Source organism: Chionomys nivalis, chromosome 19 (genome assembly GCF_950005125.1).
Source record: "Chionomys nivalis chromosome 19, mChiNiv1.1, whole genome shotgun sequence".
Taxonomy (NCBI): Eukaryota; Metazoa; Chordata; class Mammalia; order Rodentia; family Cricetidae; genus Chionomys; species Chionomys nivalis.
The window spans coordinates 41,846,595-41,868,009 of NC_080104.1; the positions used below are offsets into that span (position 1 = coordinate 41,846,595).

General features: G+C 50.9%; 1 protein-coding gene across 1 annotated transcript; it reads left to right on the top strand.

Moving 5' to 3' along the window:
• Nucleotides 1-3,809: 3,809 nt before the first annotated feature.
• On the top strand, nucleotides 3,810-15,535 carry Tbata (thymus, brain and testes associated; the record flags this gene model as incomplete). The annotated part of the gene is made up of 8 exons (XM_057794330.1): nucleotides 3,810-4,059; nucleotides 6,476-6,631; nucleotides 7,597-7,718; nucleotides 9,850-10,026; nucleotides 11,809-11,890; nucleotides 12,644-12,788; nucleotides 14,074-14,126; nucleotides 14,978-15,535. Coding segments are annotated over 8 exons (1,071 nt in total), but the record flags the coding sequence as incomplete, so codon positions are not given.
• Between the last annotated feature and the right edge of the window lie 5,880 nt (nucleotides 15,536-21,415).

Below are 21,415 nucleotides of genomic sequence, written 5' to 3' on the forward strand. Positions count from 1 at the left end.
CCCTGTCTTGAAAAAAAAAACAAATAATAATAATTTATTTGTATTTTATGTGCATTGGTGGTTTGCCTGCATGTATGTCTATGTGAGGGTGTCGGATCCCCTGGAAATGAAGTTACAGACAGTTGTGTGTCACTAAGTGGGTGTGGGAATTGAACCCAGGTCCTTTGGAAAAGCAGCCAGTGCTCTTAACCCATCTCTCCAGCCCTCCCCCTCCCTTTTAACAACTCCCATGAGTACTGATCCCAAGAATCAAAGCTCACAGAGGCAGACTGTGATACAGGCAGCATCTGGCTGTATCAAACTAGCAAGACCAGAATCTAACCTAGCCAGAATCCTTGGCCAGATTCTCTCCCTCCATCTGCTGCTAGCTGGTTGGACCAGGTAGTCAAGCTTCTTGTCTGGGTCTCCATTGGAAGTGCTTGCATAGGAAGTGGAGGAGGAGTTTCATGGGACAAGAGAAAGTCCTTTATGAGCTGTCTACCCCCCATGGAGGTGGGGAGAGAAAGGTACTGAGCTATGTTCTGGAGTTGTGGGGAAGGGGTAACCTAGCAACCCCTGGACTCTGCACAGTCACAATGCAACAGCTTTGTTAACAGTTCCGACAAGCTTTACCCTTGATTAGTCTTCTTGTCCGTCCTGGTCAGGCACCAGGGGCTTGCTCATATGCTGTAGTGGACATCTTTCTGGTAAGTCCTCTGGAGGGCAGGAAATGAAATAGGCTCTTGCTCTAGGTGAGGAAAAAGGAACAGGGCATAAGAAGGCATCTTGTGGTTAGCTTGGTGGTTACCTTCAGATCTCTTGTACCTGACTGTCAGGGAGCACAGGGTCAAAGGCAGAGGAGAGCAGGGATGGGCTACAGTGACCTCATCTGTTGCTCCTGTTAGGTCCCTACTGACCCCTCTAGTGTGGGTGATGAGCTCATTGAAGCAGTTTAATGGCTCACGTCTAACATGCATAAAGCTAACACACACACATACACAAACCAAATAAACAAAGTATCCACGTGCATCACATGTATAGCTACTGTTTTAGAGTTTCCCATATCCATTGCACATGCACGCACACACACACACACACACACACACGTGAATTGAGACCCCAAGAAAACTGGATTTCATGTTGTTGTGAGGTCAAAAACATTAGAAAGTTTCTATTCTAAAGAGTACCTTTTCCTGTAGGCAGGTGGATGAGGGACTTCCAAATGCCCTGTCTAAGAACCCAGCCCCTTACATCTCTGATACCTGCCTGACGCTTCCTGAGGAGGAAGCCCCGTTCACTGCTTTTAGACAAACCATCAGGAGCCTGTGAATCAGATGCTGGATGCTGGTCCTTGGCTGTGCAGCCTCAAATGAGGCAAGCCATCATTTACTTACTGGATGGAGGTGGCACTGAGGCTTCTCAGAGAGCCTTCCAGTTCTGTGTCCCTGAGAGCCATTCTCAGAATGCACTCAGTCCCGTCCCTCGCACTTGCATCGACTTAATCATAATTCTTGGTTTTTGACATCTGTCATCTTTCATCCATTTTCTTTAATTAGTTTGCTTAACAGTGCACTGAATTGTAGTCCGGTACAAGAACGATGGCATCACCAGTATCACATCTCCTGTGTCCTCTTCTCCTCCTTGTCCTACTTGTAGGAGCTGTTTTTTCTCTTTCCATCATGTGGATTGCAGGGATTAAAATCAGGTGTGGTGACAGGTGCCTAAAACGGTTGAGCCATCTTGCTGGCCCTGTGAAACTTTGTTTTTAAAAAGTATTCCCAAGCTGGGCATGGTGGCGGAGCTTTTAATTCCAGCACTCTGGAGTCAGAGGCAGATGGAACTCCTGGTTTGAGGCCAAGCCTGGCCTGGTCTACATATCAAGTTCTAGGCTAACTAGGGCTATTTTAGTGAGACCCTGTATCAGTGGTTCTCAACCCTCCTAATGCTGCAAATGACCCTAACCATCAAATTTTGTTGCTAGTTCATAGCTAATTTTGCTACCGTTACAAATCATAATGTAAATATCTGATATGCAACCCCTGGGAAAGGCTCATTTGACCCCCAAAGGGGATGTGACCCACAGGTTGAGAATTGTTACCCTATGTGGTTTTCTAAATCATGCTAAGCATCATGTGTGTAAGATTTATCCATGCTGTGGCCGTCACTATGGTTCGCTGCTTCTCATAACACTCTAAAAGCTCCATGGTCTGAACATAGCCCAGGCTCACTCATGCTTCCAGATATATGTGATGGCATTGGTGTTTTGTTTTGTTTTGCTTGCTGTTTTGGACCCCCTGAACAGCAATCTTGCAGACAAATCATGTTGCACATCTGTAGGAGTTTTTCTCATGTCTGGGAGGGTAACCACTGGGCGATATAGTGTTTTACCACATACTGTACCCTTCTTCCCTCAGATTGCCTGTTCCAGTTTGTGCACCCACCACCAGTCCATCAGAGCTGCGCCATCCATCGAGAACATTGGCATTAGGATTTTAGTCTTTACATCTCTCATTGCAAACCCTGTGATGACTACGGAGGTGAAAACCCAGTTGGCTGAGCAACCACTAGTGAGGTGAGGGCCTAAATGCACACAGGCCAGATAGGAGTGTGTGTGTGTGTTGGGGGTACACGCCAAGGAAAGTTGAGGCAGGATAGAAGACAAAGGTAGCCTTGGAGGAACTTGGTAAACAGGGGTCCATGTTCTAGGAAAGACCCTCCGTCACCTTGGAATGCCATGCACCAGGGCCTGGGTGCTGAGTTGGCATGGGCCTCTGAACTACACGCTAGGAGGCAGCTGGAGTACAGGTTCCAGTTTCCAGTGGCTTCCCCTTATTTGAGGGTAGAGGAGGCTACTAACTGCCACTTCAGAGAAGCTTTATTTCTTTAAGTCCTAGACTACCTAGAGCTGAAAGGAAAATGGAACAGGAAACTCAGGGAACAGCCCAGTGACATCCTCCCAAGAATCAGGAAAGGCACCCCCAGCTTAGCATATTTCCAGCTCACCTCCACTCGATCTAGGGACCTCCCTCCAGCCAGGGCCAGCAGGAGAGGGAAGTACAGAAAGCCACCAGGCAGGTGGTACAACAGGTCCTCCTGGGATACCTTTGGCTCTAGACTGACCTCCTCCTCGTCCTTCAGGGACAGAGGCTAAGCGTCCTCTGATCCTGGGGCTGAGGTGCGGTGCTGGGAACCTGAGAAAGCTGGTCTCCAGCCTAGCCCAACAAGACAAGAGCTGGACGCTTCTCTGCCTCCCCCCCTCCCCACCCCGCAGTATCTTTGGTGTCAGCTCAGCGTCTTCTGAGAGGGACCACATGGGGAAAGGACTTGCTGGGACTAGCCTGACCTTGGCTCTAGTCCTGACCCCTGGGTGCTGAGTCTAAAATAAGAGCGGCACAGGGGAGGGTGACAGCCTGAAGCTGCTTCTTGGGATTGCCAAAATTTTGGTTTGGGGAGAGGCCTCTAATGGGGCCAGCAGCTGTTCCCAGAGAATATATAGAGAAGGAGCCTTTTGGCGCATCCTAGGGGTGTGGTGACTAGGTGGGTCTGAGGTTTCTCTTTCTGGTTTTAGATCTGGTCTCAGGAAGAAAGCAGGGATCCTGGGAGGTTCCATCTGCTCTCTGACAGATGAACCCCAGCTCCCTACCAAGACAGAGGCTCACTGGGATCAGATGGCATCACTGGGAAAGGATTCTGGGGGAGCAAAGCTTTGGGGGTTATAGGGTGGGGATGCCATGAAGGCAGATTTCAGCCTCTGAGACTTGGGTTCCATGACAGGCACTTGAGTCCTGAGGCCCGGTGAGCCAGAGGAAACACCATTTGCCTCTCTTTAACCATCCTCTTTCAGTCCAAAGGCAGAGCCCGAGCCCGAGAAGAAACCAGAGCACTTTCCGAAGAGCCACGGGGATGTGGGATTCCAGAAAGAGCCCGTGGTCCCAGGCATTGTGGATTTCGAGTTGATCCAAGAGGAGCTGAAGACCTCTAAGCCCCAAACACCAAGTGCCTATCGCTTCGGACGCCTCAGCCACCACTCCTTCTTCTCCCGGCACCACCCCCAGCCACAGCGTGTGACACACATCCAAGGTAAGGACAAGTGGGCAGAATCTTGCTACAGGGCCCGGCAGAAGTGGGTATCACTAATTGGTCACGAGATCTGGTATAGAGGCGCACATTCTTACCCATTTCCAGGCGAAGCCTAGAGAGCATGGGGCCTGACGGGCATCCTACGGCTGCCCAGTGGCCAAGCCAGGACTGACCTGGGGGATTGGAGGAAAGTGCAGGCTGCAAGGGCATATCAGAGGTGTCCCCTACAGAATTCTCCACCCTCTGAATCAGAGAAAGTGATGAAGGTCTCACCCCCAGAACGATGCTCTGACTCTGACACTCGCTGCCTCATCCTTTAGGCCAGCCATCCACCCACTCATCTATCTGCAGCGTATACAGAGTGTGCACTACAGACTGACACTTGTCTGGACTCCAAGGACATGGCAATAGGCAGAACAGACCACTGTCACTGCTTTCCTGGAGCTTACATCCAGCTGGAAAGGATGGGACATAGACTAGATGCCACTGTCAGATTCCAGAGGGGCAGATGGCCACTTTCAAAAAGGTTGTCAGAAGAGTCCTAGTCAGTGACAAGATATTGAGAAAGACTAAAGGAAGCAAGGGTGGGAGCCCGAATCAATCAAGCACTAGAATGTCCTGCAGAGGGACACAATGGCCCTGGCTCTGTTGGAGGTACAGCAGGAGAGCCCTTTTAGTGTCTGGAGCAGAGTCAGAAGTAGAAGGGAAGAGATGGTTTCAGAGAGACATTGGAGCTGTATCAGGTGGACCCTGCAGGCCATTGGTGCTGTCTTAAGTCACCTCAGCTTGGCATGTGTGTATTTGTATAATGCTGGCATCTGGAATGCAGAGGCAGAAGGATCGCCACCATAAGTTTAAGGCCACCCTGGTCTACCTAAGAGGTCCTGCCTAGCCTGAGCCCCCGAGGGAGATTCTGTCTAAAATTTGTAATAACAATCACTTCACTGAATCAAGTGGGGGCTCTTGGGAGGGTGGCAGTACAGAAGTGACCATGAGAGATACTTACACAAGGTCCCGCTGGCCTGGATGGAAGCCAAAACATGAAGCTGTGGAAGATTCCATGGCTCTAGTCTAGAGGTACAGAAGGAAGACTCCTTAGGATGTTGACCACTGACTGAAGGTAAAGCATAGGGCAGATAGGCAGCGACACCATTCCTTAGAGTACACAAATACCAAGAAGCCATCAGTGGAGTAGGGGATAGAGGAGGGGAGGAGCCACAGATGGAGGAAAACAGCCCCAAGAGCCTGGGGAGATGCACTGTGAGAGTCATTTGAGAAAAAAACAATGCATTGTGAAGACACAGAGTTTTGGATTAAGAGGTTGAAAAGACTAAGAGACATTAGAGAAGAAGAGGAGAAGCTGAAGAGCCTGGAGAAGCCAGGAGAGTGAGGATCCTGGGACCAAAGCAGTCAAGGCCTACCCAAGCTTGGTGGCCTAGGTTTATAATCCGAGAGCTGCGGAGGTGGAGACTGGAGGATCCCCACTGCTCATGGGCCAGCCATCCTAGCTAGATGGGTGAATGGGCCAATGAGAGGCTCTATCTCAAATAAAACAAGGTAGATGGTGCCTGGGGAACAAGAGCCAAGGTCATTGTCTGCACACACGTGAACATGACAGGTATGTCTGTGTACACACACAGACACATGTGCATGCATGCACGTGTGCTGTTTGATTTTGTGTGTATAGTATGTACGCACACATTCACGTCTATGAATGTGTATGCACCTATGCCTAGGTATGCGTGTGGAGGTCAGAGGACCGTCTCAGGGGTCAATCCTTGCCTTCCATCTTGTTTGATACAGAGTGTCTTTGTTTTTCCACTGCGTATGCCAGGCTAGCTGGCCGGCAAGCTTCCTGGATATTTTCCCTCTACCCTTCCCCATCTCCCCAGATTATAGATGCTCACACTATGCATCTGGTTTTTATGTGGATCCTGGACATTCAAACTCAGATCCTCCCATTTGCATGGCAAGTGCTTTTACTCAATAAGCCATCTTCCCAGTCCCTTTTTTTAAAACCACGAGTCTAGGTATTGAACTCAAATCCTCTCGTTTCCAAGGCAAGCACTTACCAGCTGAACTGTCTCCCTGGCCCCCCTAGTCTTCATCTTTAAGCCACCTACAATTCATTGACCTGTCACAGGAAGCCAGAAGGACCTCAGGAGGTCCCATGAAGGCCTGACTCTGTCTTGCCTCTGCCCAGCTCACTGATGACCCTGAGTAGATCCTCCATGTTCATGTACCCATGAGCATGGTGGTTGCTGGTCTAGGGTTTTGACTCTGATGATGTGAGTTTGCCATTACAGGAAGAGGAGCACTTGAAGCACTCTTTGGCCCTCATCACCTCTTTCCAGCTCCCTGGAGCTCCTGGGAGTCCACCAGGCCCCCTAACCCACAGGTCTCGTCTCCTCTGCAGATCTCACAGGGAAGCCTGTGTGCGTGGTCAGGGACGAGTTCTCTTTGGCACCCGTGACTCAGTCGGCACTCTTATCCAGCTGTCTGATGGGGATGCCCACCATCTCAGTCCCCGTTGGGGACCCACAGTCCAACCGGAACCCCCAGCTTCCTCCTGGTGAGTACTTTGGCCACACCCTTCTATCTGAAGGTTCATACTTCTCCCAAAGTGTGTGGCTGGGCAGGGGCCTGGGACAGAAAGGGACATTGCTCTTCAATGGGCCTTTCTTTCTGTGTTGTTCCCCAGGCCATAACCCCCTGGATTTGAGGGTTTTTGTTTTGTTTTGTTTTTGGTTTTTTCAAGACAAGGCTTCTTTGTGTAGCTTTGGAGCCTGTCCTGGAACTCGCTCCGTAGACCAGGCTGGCCTCGAACTCACAGAGATCTGCCTGTCTCTGCCTCCCGAGTTACTGGGACTAAAGGCATGTGCTGCCACCGCCCAGTTGAATTTGAGATATTTGAGGAGTAACAAAGAGCCAGAGTCAAACTGATTTTGGACACAGTCATATGACTTGGAGCTAGAGATGAGCGAGTGACACTTGTAATATTTAGTGACTTGTGTGCAGGCAGCAGTTTTTCAGACCTCCAGCTGCTTTGTTGGAGGAACTTTGGAGGCCAAGCCCTACTTTTCTGCTGCTAAGGTATGGGAGGGTCAGGAGGGTGGGGTTGTGGTAGAAATCCTATTGAACAGGGTGACAGCTAGCGCAGGACAGAGAAGTCGGAGGGCTGGCTGAGGGATACTATACCCGTCTAGAGAACAGTTCAACGTCTTAACAACAGGTGTGACATCTTTTCTGAATCTCAGTGTTGGCTCCAGGCATCTAAAAGGGAAGAGAAGCCAGATCAAACTGCTTGTGTTTAGACAGTAGCCTAATGCCCTCCAGCATCCCCCAGAGAGGACTCAGGGAGACTGTCAACATTAGCAACCCTTATTCCGCTGCGGTTTCTAATGCTTCTCCCTCCGGAGCAGAAAGCCTTGTAAAGTGGAGGGGGCACTTCCGCCTAGAATCTTTCCCCTCCGTCCCAGTCCTGATGGACACAGGGAGGGCAAACAGGGCCCCCAAGATCTTGTCCTGTCCTCTCAGACCTCTGGAAGAAAAATCTAAAGGACCTAGCTTCCCGAGTGGCTGTCTTCACTAAGGAAAACGAGTCAAGGACTAACGAGGCTGGTGCTGAACCAAAGAGCGAGCCTGGAAAGAAAGCCTTGGTGAGTCCCTCCAAAGCTCTGCCACTGGCATGAGAGGGGGTGTTCCTAAGGGGGGCACAAAATCACACCTAGCAGAGAAATCCAAGAAGGGTCCCCAGAAGCACCCTCTAGGGTCATCCATAGTTGCCTCTGGGGATTTGGGACACCTTTAGGGAACGGAGCCTGGAGCACAGTGTAGAAGTGGGTAGTGATGGAGAGGTGAGAGGAGGACTTTTAAGTGTGGGAGGAAGAATTTCTTCCAAACTTCCCCACACAGGTTAGCAGCCAAGCTCCTCTGGTGTGGAGAACAGTTGGAGGTTTTCAGACAGAATGGGGATGACTTCACAGTGCCCTTCAGGGACAAAGTGGTAAAGGCAGGTGGTCTTGGGACAGACCTTTGTAATGGAGTGTGTTTTGGGGTAGTCCACGTGTAGAGGGGGACGTGGCTGCTTGCCCCTGCTTGCAACTGATGCACTGAGGTGCTCAGGATAACACAGCCAAGCGTGCAGGGCTGGTTTTCTTTAAAACATGGAGAAAATAGCTGTGGTGATCACTTCTCTGATCTCAGCATTAGGGAGACAGAGGCATGGCTGCACATTTATGGCGTAGCCTGTTCTGCACATCAAGTTCCAGGCCTGTCGGGGCTGCTCACTAAGGGCTTGTCTCAAACCAAATAAAAGCAAAGAAAAACAATGGGGGAGGGGGTGTTTGCACTCTTTATCTGGAATTACACTGAAAGGAGGCTCTAAGCCTGCCCTGTACCCAGAATTTCCCAGGGCAGAGAAAGGGTTTCAAGGGCTGGGAAGGCAGCTCATTCAGAAAGCAGTTGCCAAAAAAGAAAGAAAGAAAGAAAAGCATTTACTTATGAGCATGATGGAGCATGCAATCTATCCCTCCCAATCCCTCTGGAGGCAGAGGTTCGGGGATTGGGGAGCTTTGTGAGTTTGAGAACAACCTGATCTACACAGCGAGTTTTAATACAGCCAGGTCTATGTAGAGAGACCGTCGTTCAAAAGCAAAAAGCACTTGCCTTCTAAGCCTGAAGACCTAAGTTCAATCCTCAAAGCCCACATTTAAAAAGCCTAAAGGTGGGGGCAGGGGGCTGGCTGGAGGAATGACTCTCCAAGAGTGCTGTGTGCAGGCAGGTGGTGATGCACACCTTTAATCCCAGCACTCGGGAGGCAGAGGCAGGCAGATCTCTGTGAGTTTGAGGCCAGCCTGGTCTACATAAGCGAGAGCCAGGAGAGGCTCCAAAGCTACAGAGAAACACTGTCTTGAAAGAAAGAAAGAAAGAAAGAAAGAAAGAAAGAAAGAAAGAAAGAAAGAAAGAAAGAAAGAAGAAAGAAAAGAGTGCTGTTTGCTATTGCCAAGGATCCAGATTCAATCCCAGGAATCTACAGGGTAGCTCACAACCATTTGTAATTCCAGTTCCAAGGGACCAGCAGAGGTCACTGCACACATGTGGTGCACTCCAGACATGCAGACAAACATTCACACACATGAAATTAATCTTAAAAAAAATCCTGGCATAGCAATGCATGCTTGTAATCTTTACTCTAAAGAGGCAGAGATAAGTGATTTCCAGGCCAGTGAAGGACCTTGTTTAGGCAGGGGGGAGGGGGGAAAGGATGAGGAATGACACTTGAGGTTGTCCTCTGATCTCTCTGCACACGCATACACACTTGAGCAAACATGTGTACCTGCATACACATGAAAATGCAAAAACACAGGTAGACACACATGCACACAGGCAGACACACATGCACACAGGTAGACATACATGCACACACATACACACAGGGAGGTAGGGGGCAGAGAATAAAGGACATAAAGCTGTGAGTGTGAGGAAGAGACCTCAGATATAGGAGCAGTTGAGCTAGAAACCAGGGTTGACACAGGGGTCTGGGCCCGGGATACTACTCCCACATCTCCGATGTTTGGAAGAGGACTTGCCTTTGGAGGAGAACAAAGACCACTGGGGCTATCGTCATTCAACCCTGGGATGCTGGGTTAGGATGCAGAAGAAGCCAGGGAGGACCTGGGACAGGATGAAGACGGCTTGATAGCATCCTAGGCCTGGCCTCTTTTTCATTTCCCCCCGCCTTCTCCCACTTTCAACTGCTCCTAGAGTCTCTTGTCACTTTCCTTCTAGCCAAAGGAAGAGCCTCCTGTGAGGGAGCAGGGGGCAAAGTACTCAGCCGAGACTGGTAGGCTTATCCCGGCTTCCAGCCAAGCTCTCAGCCGCCGCAACCGCCAGGGCCAGCGGGGCCACCCTTCTGCCAGAGACGGAGGAGCCCAAGCCTCCGTTCTGGAGGACCAGGAGCTGCTGGTAAGCCCCACTCTGGAGGCAGGGACTGCAGTGGTCTCAGCCTCCAGAATACCAGTCTTCCAGCCAAGCACCCTCCCGGCCTGCCTTAGGGTGGCTTCTCCAGAGACAGTGCCCCCTAAGACTGTAAGACCACAAAGACCATGCCCCAGGAGTCAGCGTCCTGGGCTCTGAGCTCCTCCGCTTCTAGACAGCCTGTTGTCATCCTGACCCTCTCTGTGTAAGTCCTCTCTCGTGGGTCATTGGTCAAACTGGGAGCATGGCTATGTTAGCACCGCATTACCACGAAAGCAGCTCTCCAGGGTCAGCATCCACCCCTCTTGAGAAAGCGGCCCAAGGACTGAGAACCTAGGTGAGGGAAGGGCCTGCCCAGAGCATTCTCAATCCACAGCCTGCAAGGCTAGCCTGGACTGGGCTTCCTGTGGTCTTTTCCTCATTGAGGCTGGAAATGAGCCCCCACTGTGCAGCAGTGGACAAGGGCATCGGTGATCCCTGGGAGCATGCATGCGTGTCCCCCAGAGCCAAAGTGTCACCACCTCTCACTGAAGGGTAATGCTTTTAGGCCCAGCAACATGGGTAGACCAGACAGATCTCAGGATCCCCATTCAACCCACAAAGAGGTTTAGGCTCTTTTGGGTGATGTTTTGTGGCCAGGTCTCCCAGCGGATGGCCAGCATAGCCAGGCTAGAATCGGTACTTTCTCCACCATAGGGCAGCTACATCGCACCTGGAGTTAGGTTCTCAGGTCCCATGGGGAGGGGGCCCAGGGCAGGTAAGGAGGATGGGAAGAATGGGGAAGGGCCAAAGGGCAGTTCAGGGTGGGCGCTGCAAGTGGGTGCTGGGTGGGTGGGTTGGGAGGATAGGGTGGGCACCTAGCAGGTACAGGCCTGAGGGAGAAGCCCAACCCAGTTCCTACTCCACCAACAATAAGGTGGGCCTGCCAGGGTCTGATAGACCCCTCCAGGTCCTTGGGGAGGCTGCCTGGAAAGGGCTGAGGGAACCCTACTTTCCTAGGACTCCCAGAGTTCCACCTCCTACGGCGGGCCCCCCCTCCAGCCCTCCATAGATACAGCTGCCACCTGCAACTTGGCCTAGGAGGTCCCCAGAGCACATCCTGGACACAGCTGGACCATATACTGCCGCTACTTGCCTGGAGGAGACAGGGGAAGCCACTGGCTGAGGAGGCAGCTAGGAGTCGAGAGTCCCAGCTGCTTCGCTGGATGGAGCCCCTCACTAGGCACCTGGCAGAAACAATCTACTCTGGCCAGCAGGCTGCCTACAGCGAGTCCCCCACCTCCCGGAAAACATATCCAGATTCTGGGCGCTCCCGGGTGGGGAGGCCCTTGGGGTGCCCCAAACCACCACCCAAAAGATCCAAGTATGCAACACTCGGTGCGTCTCTGAGGAGGTGACTGGTCAGCACTGATTTTGCTGTCCCAGCGAGGGGCCCTAGGTTCCAACCAGCCCAGTGGAGACTATGGGGCTGAGAGGTCTAACCTGTCCCGTATCTGAGGCTTGATTCTGTTCTCAAGTCCCCGTGGGACACCTTCCTTTCTCAAGGCCTCACAGAGAGCTTAGGGACAATTCTGAGAAAAAGTCCCCCTCATCAAAAGTTCTAGGTCTCATGGAGGAACCTTTAGGAGGAAGCATTTTAGCCAAGCAGGGGGCCCGGGGACCCCATGTCAAGGGGAGGAGGCTGCTGTTCCCTGACCCACGTTTGCCTGCACTTCTGGCTGGAGTGTGGCAAGGGCTCCCACTGACCGCGGCCTGTCCTTTTTCACATAGATCTTGGAGCTTCTTTGTCAGATTCTACAGACGGATTCTTTAAGTACCATCCAGTTCTGGCTGCTCTATGCACCACCAAAGGGTGAGGACGCCATAGTGCGGCCCCCTCTCCATGTGGAGGGGTGCTACCCATCCCTTGCCCTTGTTCTTGATCCTGCAGGACAGATGTCACTCAGCCTTTTCTCTTTTCTCCTTGGGAGTCCCAAAGCATCCCAGAGGCTTCCCATTATCATTCCTCCCTCCTCCCCTACTTCCCGGCAGCATTTCTGTGGCCCTGTTCTTTGGAGGGGGCCCCTCTTTAGTACTGACCTCAGACATAGGTGTTTGGGAGGGGAAAACAGATAAAGATTGTTCCCAGCACACCCAGCCCCTCCCGGTCACTGTAGGAAACATGCACATAAGTGCAAATACCAGAACACACAGGCTTGTGTAGAGAACCCACAGATACATGTCTGCTTCAGAACAGTGAGGGGAAGGGTGGGGTGAATCCCCAGGGAACGAGTTTATAAGCTCACTAGAGGAAGGGATAGGAAAAAGAAAGAGTTGGAGGGGGGGAGATAAATCCCAGATTTCCAAATGTGATCCAGGAGGGAGGAAAGGAGGTGGGAGGAGTGGAAGGGGCCAAGTCCAAAGTGCATATGGCTCTCATGGTAGGAGAGGGCGATGTAGAGGTAAGGGCTTAGCACACAGCTACAAGCACTGTGAGGACCTTCCTTGGGGGTGGGGGCCTATGAGGAGATGCAGGATGATTAGAGGAAGATGTCCTTCACCAGGGGTGGGACCAGCTGGTTGAGATAGGAAAGGGGCTGAGGACACTGCCCTGCGCTGTTTATAGAAAAAGACTTGGCGCTGGGACTTCTGCAGACAGCGGTGGCTCAGCTCATCCCCCAGCCCCTCCCAACCCTCCCAGAGGAGAAGCTCTTGAACCAACTCCAAGAGCTTCAAGAACCTCCTCAAGAGATACAACAGGCAACCTACAGGTGGGCTCCGGGCCCCTCATCTGCCCTTCTGTTTCCAGAACCATGCCCTGGCGGTCAGCATCCGCCTACCCTGGCTTTGTGACCCCACCTGTAATCCCAGCACCATAGCAAGGGGAAATGAAGACAGGATCCTTGAAGAAGGCTGGGCTAGATGTGTCTGTATGCTTCAGATGCAGTAGAGAGATCCTGCCTCAAGGAGTAGGGTGGGGAACATCCACGTGGGTGCAGGACGTCTGGTCCTCACACGCTAACACAGCAAGTGCCTTATGTGCTTAGTCATCTTCCCAGCCGAACACTGAGGACTGGAAACTGCAAAGTTGGGAGACTGGGAAAAGACCATCTCAGGAGGTGGGAGGTGCCTAGGGCCTGGTGGTCAGGAATGAACAGACTGCAGGGACTAAATTTTGGGGTGCTGAGGCATGGTTAAGAAAGTGGCTTAGGTTTGGAGGAGGCATATTTTGGTGGGTGGTCGTTTTATGGGTCAGGCCGGCCTCAAACCTGCTTTGTACCTGAAGATGACCTTGAACTCAACCCTCCTGTCTCTGCCACCTGAGTGCTGGGATTACAGGTGTTTACCAAACAGCTGGGGATGGAACCCAGAGCTTCCCACACGTTAGGCAAGCATTCTACCACCTGAGCTACAACCCCAGCCCTGGGGCATAGGTTCTTGCTTGGGTCCTAGAGCTGGTTTTCTTTTTCTGCTTGAGAGAAGAAAGGATGCTCAGGGGCTGGGGTTCATCGGTAGATAGTTGTATAGGCCTGGGGTTCAATCCCTACCACTGCAACACACAGTAAACATGCCAGCGGAAGAAGAGGATGACAGGGAAGGCAAGCATTACTGTGCTTGGAGGAGAGACCCCAAGTCGGCCTCTTTACCTCTCTCTCAAGCCTCCTGCCAGAGGTGTGGGGGAAGTGACATGGCTGTGTGAAGGGTAAGATAGCTAACAGATCACACGAGGTAAAAGAACATTAGTCACTTGTCCAGAACTAGCTTGACAGGCAAGCAGTTGTGGGACAGACCATAGCCCTGGCTATCTCAGACAAGAGGACCTTGGTCCCCATGGCTACAGCAGACACACAATCACAGCTGTCTGCTTCCTGCTTTGGAGGTGCAGGAGGCTGTCTGGGTCCATCTGTGGACAGTTCCGCACCAGCTCTTCAGGAGGGGTGTCTTGCCTCTTCTACGAGCTGGTGGCTGACCACACCTCTGCCACCTCCCAACTCCTAACCAACCTACCGTCTGTAGACTCGGTTTCCCAAGCCTGTCATTTGTATTTGGTTATAGTCCATCCCTGAAGAAGACGAAGACGCCACCTCTATCCAAGACGGAGAAACCAGGTAAGAGCCCTCAAAGGGAGCTGTTTATTCTAGAGGCTCACTGAGGCCAGCTCTGGCTGGATTCCTGCCCAAGGAAGTTGGGTTACTTCTTTAATGCAGCAAACATTTATTGCATGCTTACTGTGTGTCAGGTTCTGGTGAGTCATGAGGAAAGAATCGGGACAAGTTCCTATGTGATTGGGGCTTACATCTTAGAAAGGAAGTATACAAAGGGCAGAACCCCCAGGAGGACAGCAGGTTAACTGGGGGGGGGGGGCTCCTTATCCTGAGCCACAGAAGTATCCAGGGAAGGCCTTGGAGTAGAGCTCCCCATGCCTGGAATACTGATGGAAGAATAAGTTGGTTGGAGTATCCGGGCCTTCTGGGTGGGGGAGAGCAGTATGAGGTAAGACAAGACCGTGCCTGTCTTTTGAAGAGTGAAGGTCACTCTGGAGGGAGTAGGAGATAGTATGTCCCTGTGGTCACTGTGCATGGATGGGGGGGTGTGGCAAGAAGGGACAAGGGAGCCCAGAGAGGAGGCCCTTGGAGAAGACATAGTATCTTAGACCAGACAATGTGGGGACAGCTGGAAGGGAGAGAATGTCTGTCGATAGTGGACATGATTCTCCTTTGTCAGTGTGTAGCGTCCCAAGGGCCCAGAAGAGTGTCTGGCATGCAGTAGGTGCTTGACTCGGGTTTGGTATCCAGATTAAAAAAAAAAAAAAAAAAAAAAAAAGGACCAGGGAGTGGTATGGCTCACAGAAATGAGCTAGTTTGTCCCGAGTCCCCCACTGAACTGAAGGCAATGCTGGCTTTGATATTGGCCTACCTCCCTGTCAGCTCTCTCATCTCTTGCCTCTCCCCTTCTCCAGAGTTCATGGGCAAAGCCCAAGTCCTCCGCGTGCATCCCAGCGAGGACTCAGAGGAGAAAACGACCAAGTCAAAGGCCGAGAGCTGAGGAGCACAGCCCAAAGCCCGGAGACTTCTGTCTAGCTCAAAGGCAGCTTCAAAGCTTGGGGATGGGGGCTCCTGTCAATGCCAGCCCCTGGTCTCCAGCCACACTCTACTAAATAAAATGCTGCTTTCCCTGGACGACAGCAGTTCTACCCTCCCACAAGAGTGTCTGTGTTTAGATGGTTTACTCTAGAAGAGTGGAGCTCCCTGTCATGGAGAAAGCCTGGGGTACCACTCACAGTTAGTTTAGCAACGATCTTCCATCAGTTAATCACTTGGAGTTGAAAAGATTTAGCAATTTGCAGGTTCGGGGAGGGCGACTACCTGGTATGTCCACTCTCCTCTTCCAAGGTTTGCATAAAGCAAAGCCCAGCTCTGTCCAACCAGAGCCTAGTCCTTTGGCACAGGACTGGTTAATGGGGGTAGTTAAGTACTGGGCCAAGCACAAGCTACTTGGGAAGATTTTGTGCTGAACGTCACAGGATGCTGTCTATCACTGGTCATCACCACTCCATGGAGACAAGTGCTGGACACATCTCACTTTTTGTTCCTGATTCTCTCACATTCGTTCCCATACATGAAGTGTTAAAATACCAAGTGTTGCTGGGTGGTTGTGGTGCACACCTTTAATCCCAGCAGGGGCAAGTAGATCTCTGTGATCAAGGCCAGCCTAATCTACGGGGCAAATTCCAGGATGGCCAAGGCTACCCACAGAAATCCTGTCTGAAAAAACAAACCAAAAACAAAAGACAAGTGCTAATAAGTGTTAACTTTTATGCTTACCATCTTCACCATAAGAGCACAGCTCAGAAGCATCAAGAATGTTCTGTTGGGGAATCTTCCTCATCCTCTCCCAGAGCAGCAAAACTGAACCTCTACCGCCATTAAACAGGAACTCTCCTCCCTCCTCCAAGCCACTCCCAGCCCTGGTTCTTTGTTTTGTTTTCGACTGTTTGGCCGCGCCTTTGGAGCACATGGAGTTTCCTGACGGGCTTATTCCACCTAACAATGCTTTCAAGGTTCATTTATGTAGCGTTTAGGTCAGGATTTCCTATCTTTTGAAGGCTAAATAATATTCCACCACGTGGACAGATCACATATTTTGGGTTGGTGTTGGGGTGTGTGTACGCGTGCCTGAGAGCACACGCCCACGCCCGTGCATGTGTGCGTGCGTGTGTGTTGCTCTTGCTAGGAAACTGCTCTACTGCTGTGGAATATTATTTTAACTAGACAAAGATGTGTTAGATTTGTTTATGCTGCAGAGTATTTAACTGTGTAAAGGTGTGTTACATTTTTTTATGCTGCATTTGTTTAATGATATAAAGATGTGTTGCATCTGGTTCACATTGCCTGCCTAAGGCACCTGATTGTTCTAATTAAAAGCTCAACTGCCAGACGGACAGATATGAGTAGCAGTGAAAGTAACTTACACAGAAGGAAAGAAAAGCAAAGAGTAGATAAAGAGAAATCAGATACTTTAAGTTAAAAGAGCTTTCCAGAAACGAGGCTAAGCCAGGTTGATTATTCAAAACTAGTAAGTCTCTGTGCCATGACTTGGGAGCTGGTTGGTGGCCCCAAAGAAAAAGCCTGGTACATTCTCCCACTAAGTTACATTCCCTGTCCTACCCCTGGACCACACTGTTGATGTATTTATTCCTCTGATATATGATGCTAGGCAGGTCCCACTTTTGCCTGTTGCATATACTAATTCTCTGGGGATAAGCATCACAAGGATAGCAGGCAGAACGCTGTGAGTTTGAGGCCAGCCTGGTCTACAAGAGCTAGTCCAGTCCAAAGTCACAGAGAAACCCTGTCTCGAAAAACAAAACAAAACAAAAAAACCCAAACAACAACAACAACAACAACAAAGAATTGGGTAGGGAGGGGGAGAGGATCTGGAAGGACTTGGAGGAAGGGAAGAATGTGAAATAGAAAAAAAGTAATGTAAATTAAAAGGTCTCACTTACTCCAAATAAAACAAAACGTTCCTCTACATCACCTCAGTTCATCTATTCGGCTACCAGAGCATTCTGATCACACCTTAGAGAGTGCTGATGGGAAGAGATGGCGAAATAGTGCTACAATGAAAATAGTTCTGTGGACATACACAAGAATGTTCCAGTGCCTGGTTCTCTCACCCAGTCTGCTTGCTCAACAATCAGGCCCCTCCCCCGTTCCACTTGAATACATGAGAAAGGGACAGAGAAACATTTTCATCAGTGACAGGGAAGTCTGTCCCACAGTCTGGCTTCAAACGCGGTACACACAGGGAGCATGGCCTTGGACTCTTGATCTTTCTGTTTCCACTTCCCGTAAGCACCACCAAGCCTGGTTTCATCTTCAATTCTTAAATATTTAATCTACACAGAACAATTATGAGGTTGATACTCTTGTTAAAATTAGATAAGGCTCTTAAACAATGTGTGGGCTTGGGACACTGCTGAATGACCTGGGTTTGGATACTCAGAACCCACACAAAAGCTAGGCACATCAGTGTACATCTGTATCCCCAGCACTTCTATGTCGAGATGAGCGAGAGAGACAGGAGATTATTTAGAAGCCCATGGGTCAGCTCTCCTGGTACACAACGCGGTAGATAGCAAGGGACCCTGTCTCAAAAGAAGGCTAGGACTGACACCTGAGGTCTTCTGACCTCCACACACATGGGCATAATAATAGCAGTGATCAGCCGGGTGATGGTGGCGCACGCCTTTAATCCCAGCACTCGGGAGGCCGAGGCAGGCGGATCTCTGTGAGTTCGAGACCAGCCTGGTCTACAGAGCTAGTTCCAGGAGAGGCTGCAAAGCCACAGAGAAACCTTGTCTCGAAAAACCAAAAAAAAAAAAAAAAAAAAATAGCAGTGATCTTACCATGAGGACTCAAAGACATAATCTATAGAAAGTGCTACACAGGATGCCGCTTTTAACAGGCATTAGTGGCCCATTCTTTTAATCAGCACACAGATCAAAAACCAACTCAGGCCCAGAGAGGGCTGAAGTGCTTGTTTTGAACATACACCACCAGAGTTGAGTCTGCTCTGGACGCTACAGGAGCGCCCGGTTCTTGGCAAAAGCTCTCAGGCAGTACACCCTTGTTTTCACGGTTTGCCTGGAGTTCAAGAGCCCTACTCAGCCCTCCCACAGGCCCTGGCTGCCCACTCTGGAGTACTCTGATACCCCATGCTCAATGATCCTGCGCCAGCAGCCTCCAGGCTGGGAGAAGTTCCCAGGCTCTTCCCATGTCTCTTGGCCGCACCATGACCCGGTGAGTGTCTAGCTCAATCGCCTCTTTTGCAGTAGCGAAGCCCTCTGGAAGGGAAGCTATGCCCGTAGTCACACAGTAGGAAGCTCAATGACACCCCTGTTAGGCCTTTATTCATAGACCTGCTTTTCAGTTATGCTGCTTTCAAGGCGGTCAAGATAAATAAGTGTATCCCCCCCCACACACCTCCCCAAACACTCCATCATTTTCTGATGTACGGTCTCTTGTATCCCAGGCTGGCCTCGAACTATATAGAACCGGACTTTAAATTCTGGATCTTCCTGATTCCACTCGCCCAAGTGGTGGGATTACAGGCACACACTACCACACCTCAATGACGTGATGATGGAGAGGGAACACGGGACTTCCTGCAGGGAAGATGGATTAGTTGGCTTCTCTGTTGCTCTTATAAAACACTCACCAAAAGCAGCTTGGGGCTGAAAGGGTTTATTTGGCTTACATGCCCTGATCATGGCCATCTGAGGAAGTCAGAGGCAGGAACCATGGAGGAAAGTATTTTTTCTGGACTATTCAGCTGGCTTTTTTACACCATCCAGAACCACCTGGCCAGGAGTGGAACTGTCCACAGTGGGCTGGGCCCGCTTATCATTAACCAAGAAACTGAACACACAGATATGCCCATAGGCCAATCTGATGGAGACTGTTCCTCAACCCAGATTCCTTTTGCCCAGAGATGTCTAAGTTTGCGTCAAGTTGACGGAAACTTGCCAAAAACGCTAGGTAGGAACATTCGAGCCATATCCCAGACCACTCCCTGTTCATGTGTGCAGATGGGCTGAGGGACCCCAGGAATGCTAGACCTGAGGACCCCTTGGCGAGGCCTCATGTCCAGCCTGGACTCCATGGGCCCCAAGGATATGTGTCAGCCCCAGGTTCCTTGGGCCCCTCTTCCTTGCTTGGGGCACTGAAACCTAAATGCTGATTGAGCCAAGGTTTCTCCTGTTGTACAACATTTAGACAGATCCACTAACCACTGCCCAGAGCAATTCAGGGTGAAAGTGCAGCGATGGGCTGGTAATGTCGGCTGTGAGCACAAGCTGGGACACAGCAGGTCTCTTTGACCTGTTCAACAAGCCACACCACCGCCAGAGCTGGGGCCTCTAGCGCCATCTCCCTAGGCCAGCCCTCAAAGGTGTGCACTCCCAGGCCCACCTGGCTGTCTACAGAGACGCAGCTCCCAGAAGCAGGTATCCTGTCAAGCAGCGGAGATGGAGCTTGGCTGTGAAGCCTGCACTGTCTGCACAGGCATGGAAAAAGGCAGGTGCTTTAGGTTGGGGAGGGGGTGGTGTCCCACAAATGTCAGGGAAGAGCCAGTGTAGTGATAGATTATTCATGTCTGACATAGACACAAAGCAAGACATGGATTGATTCTTCCATCTCCCCCTTCCCCAACCTCAGCCCCTCTCTCTTTTTTAATTAATTAATTAGTTATTTATGTACACAGTGTTCTGCTTGCATTCCAGAAGAGGGCACCAGATCTCATTATAGATGGTTGTGAGCCACCATGTGGTTTCTAGGAATCGAACTCAGGACCTCTGGAAGAGCAGCTAGTGCTCTTAACCTCTGCACCACCTCTCCAGCCCCCATCCCCCTCTCTTGGCAGTGTTGGGTTTAAACCCAGGGTCTCAGACATGCCAGGCAAGCACTCTACCAACAAGAACGAGGTGAGAGGCATAGACTGGTTCTTTCTCCCCTCCCTTCCCCCACGTCTGCAGTGCTGGGGACCCAGGGACTCTTGCATGCCAGTCAAGCACTCTACCAACTGAACTGTATCCAACCCAGTGGACCGGTACTTTAAAATCACACAGTGAGTTTCACATCAGCCCTTCTTGCCCAATAAGATGCCCCACAACCTTTCCTCCTGCTTGGCATCCAGTTTCTGCTTGGATCCTTCCATGGAAGAACTGTTTCATCACCACCTTCCAAGGAAACCACCCTTTGCAGGGTTGCAAAGCTCTGATCCATTCAAATACTTTTCTTGCTGTGGGCCCCAAAGATATCGCCCAGCCATCTCCATCCTTTGTGTGGAGGCTTGCCCAAAGCCAGTCAGTTCCTTGATGGTCCTTCCTTGTTTGTTCCCACCTGCAATCAATCATCTTACGACTGGTGGGCCCAGCCCGCAGAGTGCTGGCTTCATTGTCCCCATCCTCCAAAACAGAAAAGAAACACGCATGCACACACACATATACACACAGAGCGCCACTTCTGAAGTCCAAGACAAAACACTGAGGGCAATGTTAATAAATAGGTTATATTTTAAAAATCAGACTCTCCATGCTGGAGACTGACTCAGAGTAGCTCCAGCCGCCTGCAAAGGGGACAGCAGTATGGGGATAGCACACAGAGTCCCTAGCACCCCTGCTCCCCACTGCTTGCAGGCCAGGGGCCTAAGGCTCTCCTTCCTCCATCTGAGGAAGGTGGACGGGTAAGCACCTCTGCCACTGACCCCGAAAGTGAGGGTCTAGGCCATTTCCTGAGAACCAGAGGGCCGTAGAAGATGAGCTTGACTCCACGCATCCTCCCTACCCTAATCCAGGAGCAGCAGCTGGCATCCTGCCCAGGCCATCCACAGGGTCCAGGTAAGTGGACTCTAGTCCTTGGCCTTGTGACTCCCCCACACCTGCCTGACCTTCTGAGAATCACACATTCTGTCCCAGCCAGAATCAGAAGGGGAGACCCCCAACTCCAGCAGGCTTTCAGCAGAGTGACGACTGAGGGGAAATAACATCTCTTTAGTACCTAGTTGTCACCTTTCTGCTGGACCTCCTTCAGGCCTTAGTGACGACTGAAGCTGTTGTTCCTGGTCAAACCAGGGGTCAAGCCCCAGCTTAGAAACTCCTGGATGTTGAAGTTATGTATCCAGGCCTCCTTCTCTGGTGGCTTGGATGCAATATTGGAAGGTCAGAGCCAGGCGGTAGTAGTGCACACCTTTAATCCCAGTACTCGGGAGGCAGAGGCAGGCGAATATCTGTGAGTTCGAGGCCAGCCTGGTCTACAGAGCGAGTTCCAGGACAGCTAGGGCTACACAGAGAAATCCTGTCTCAAAAAACAAAAAAGCAAAGCAGAACAGAATG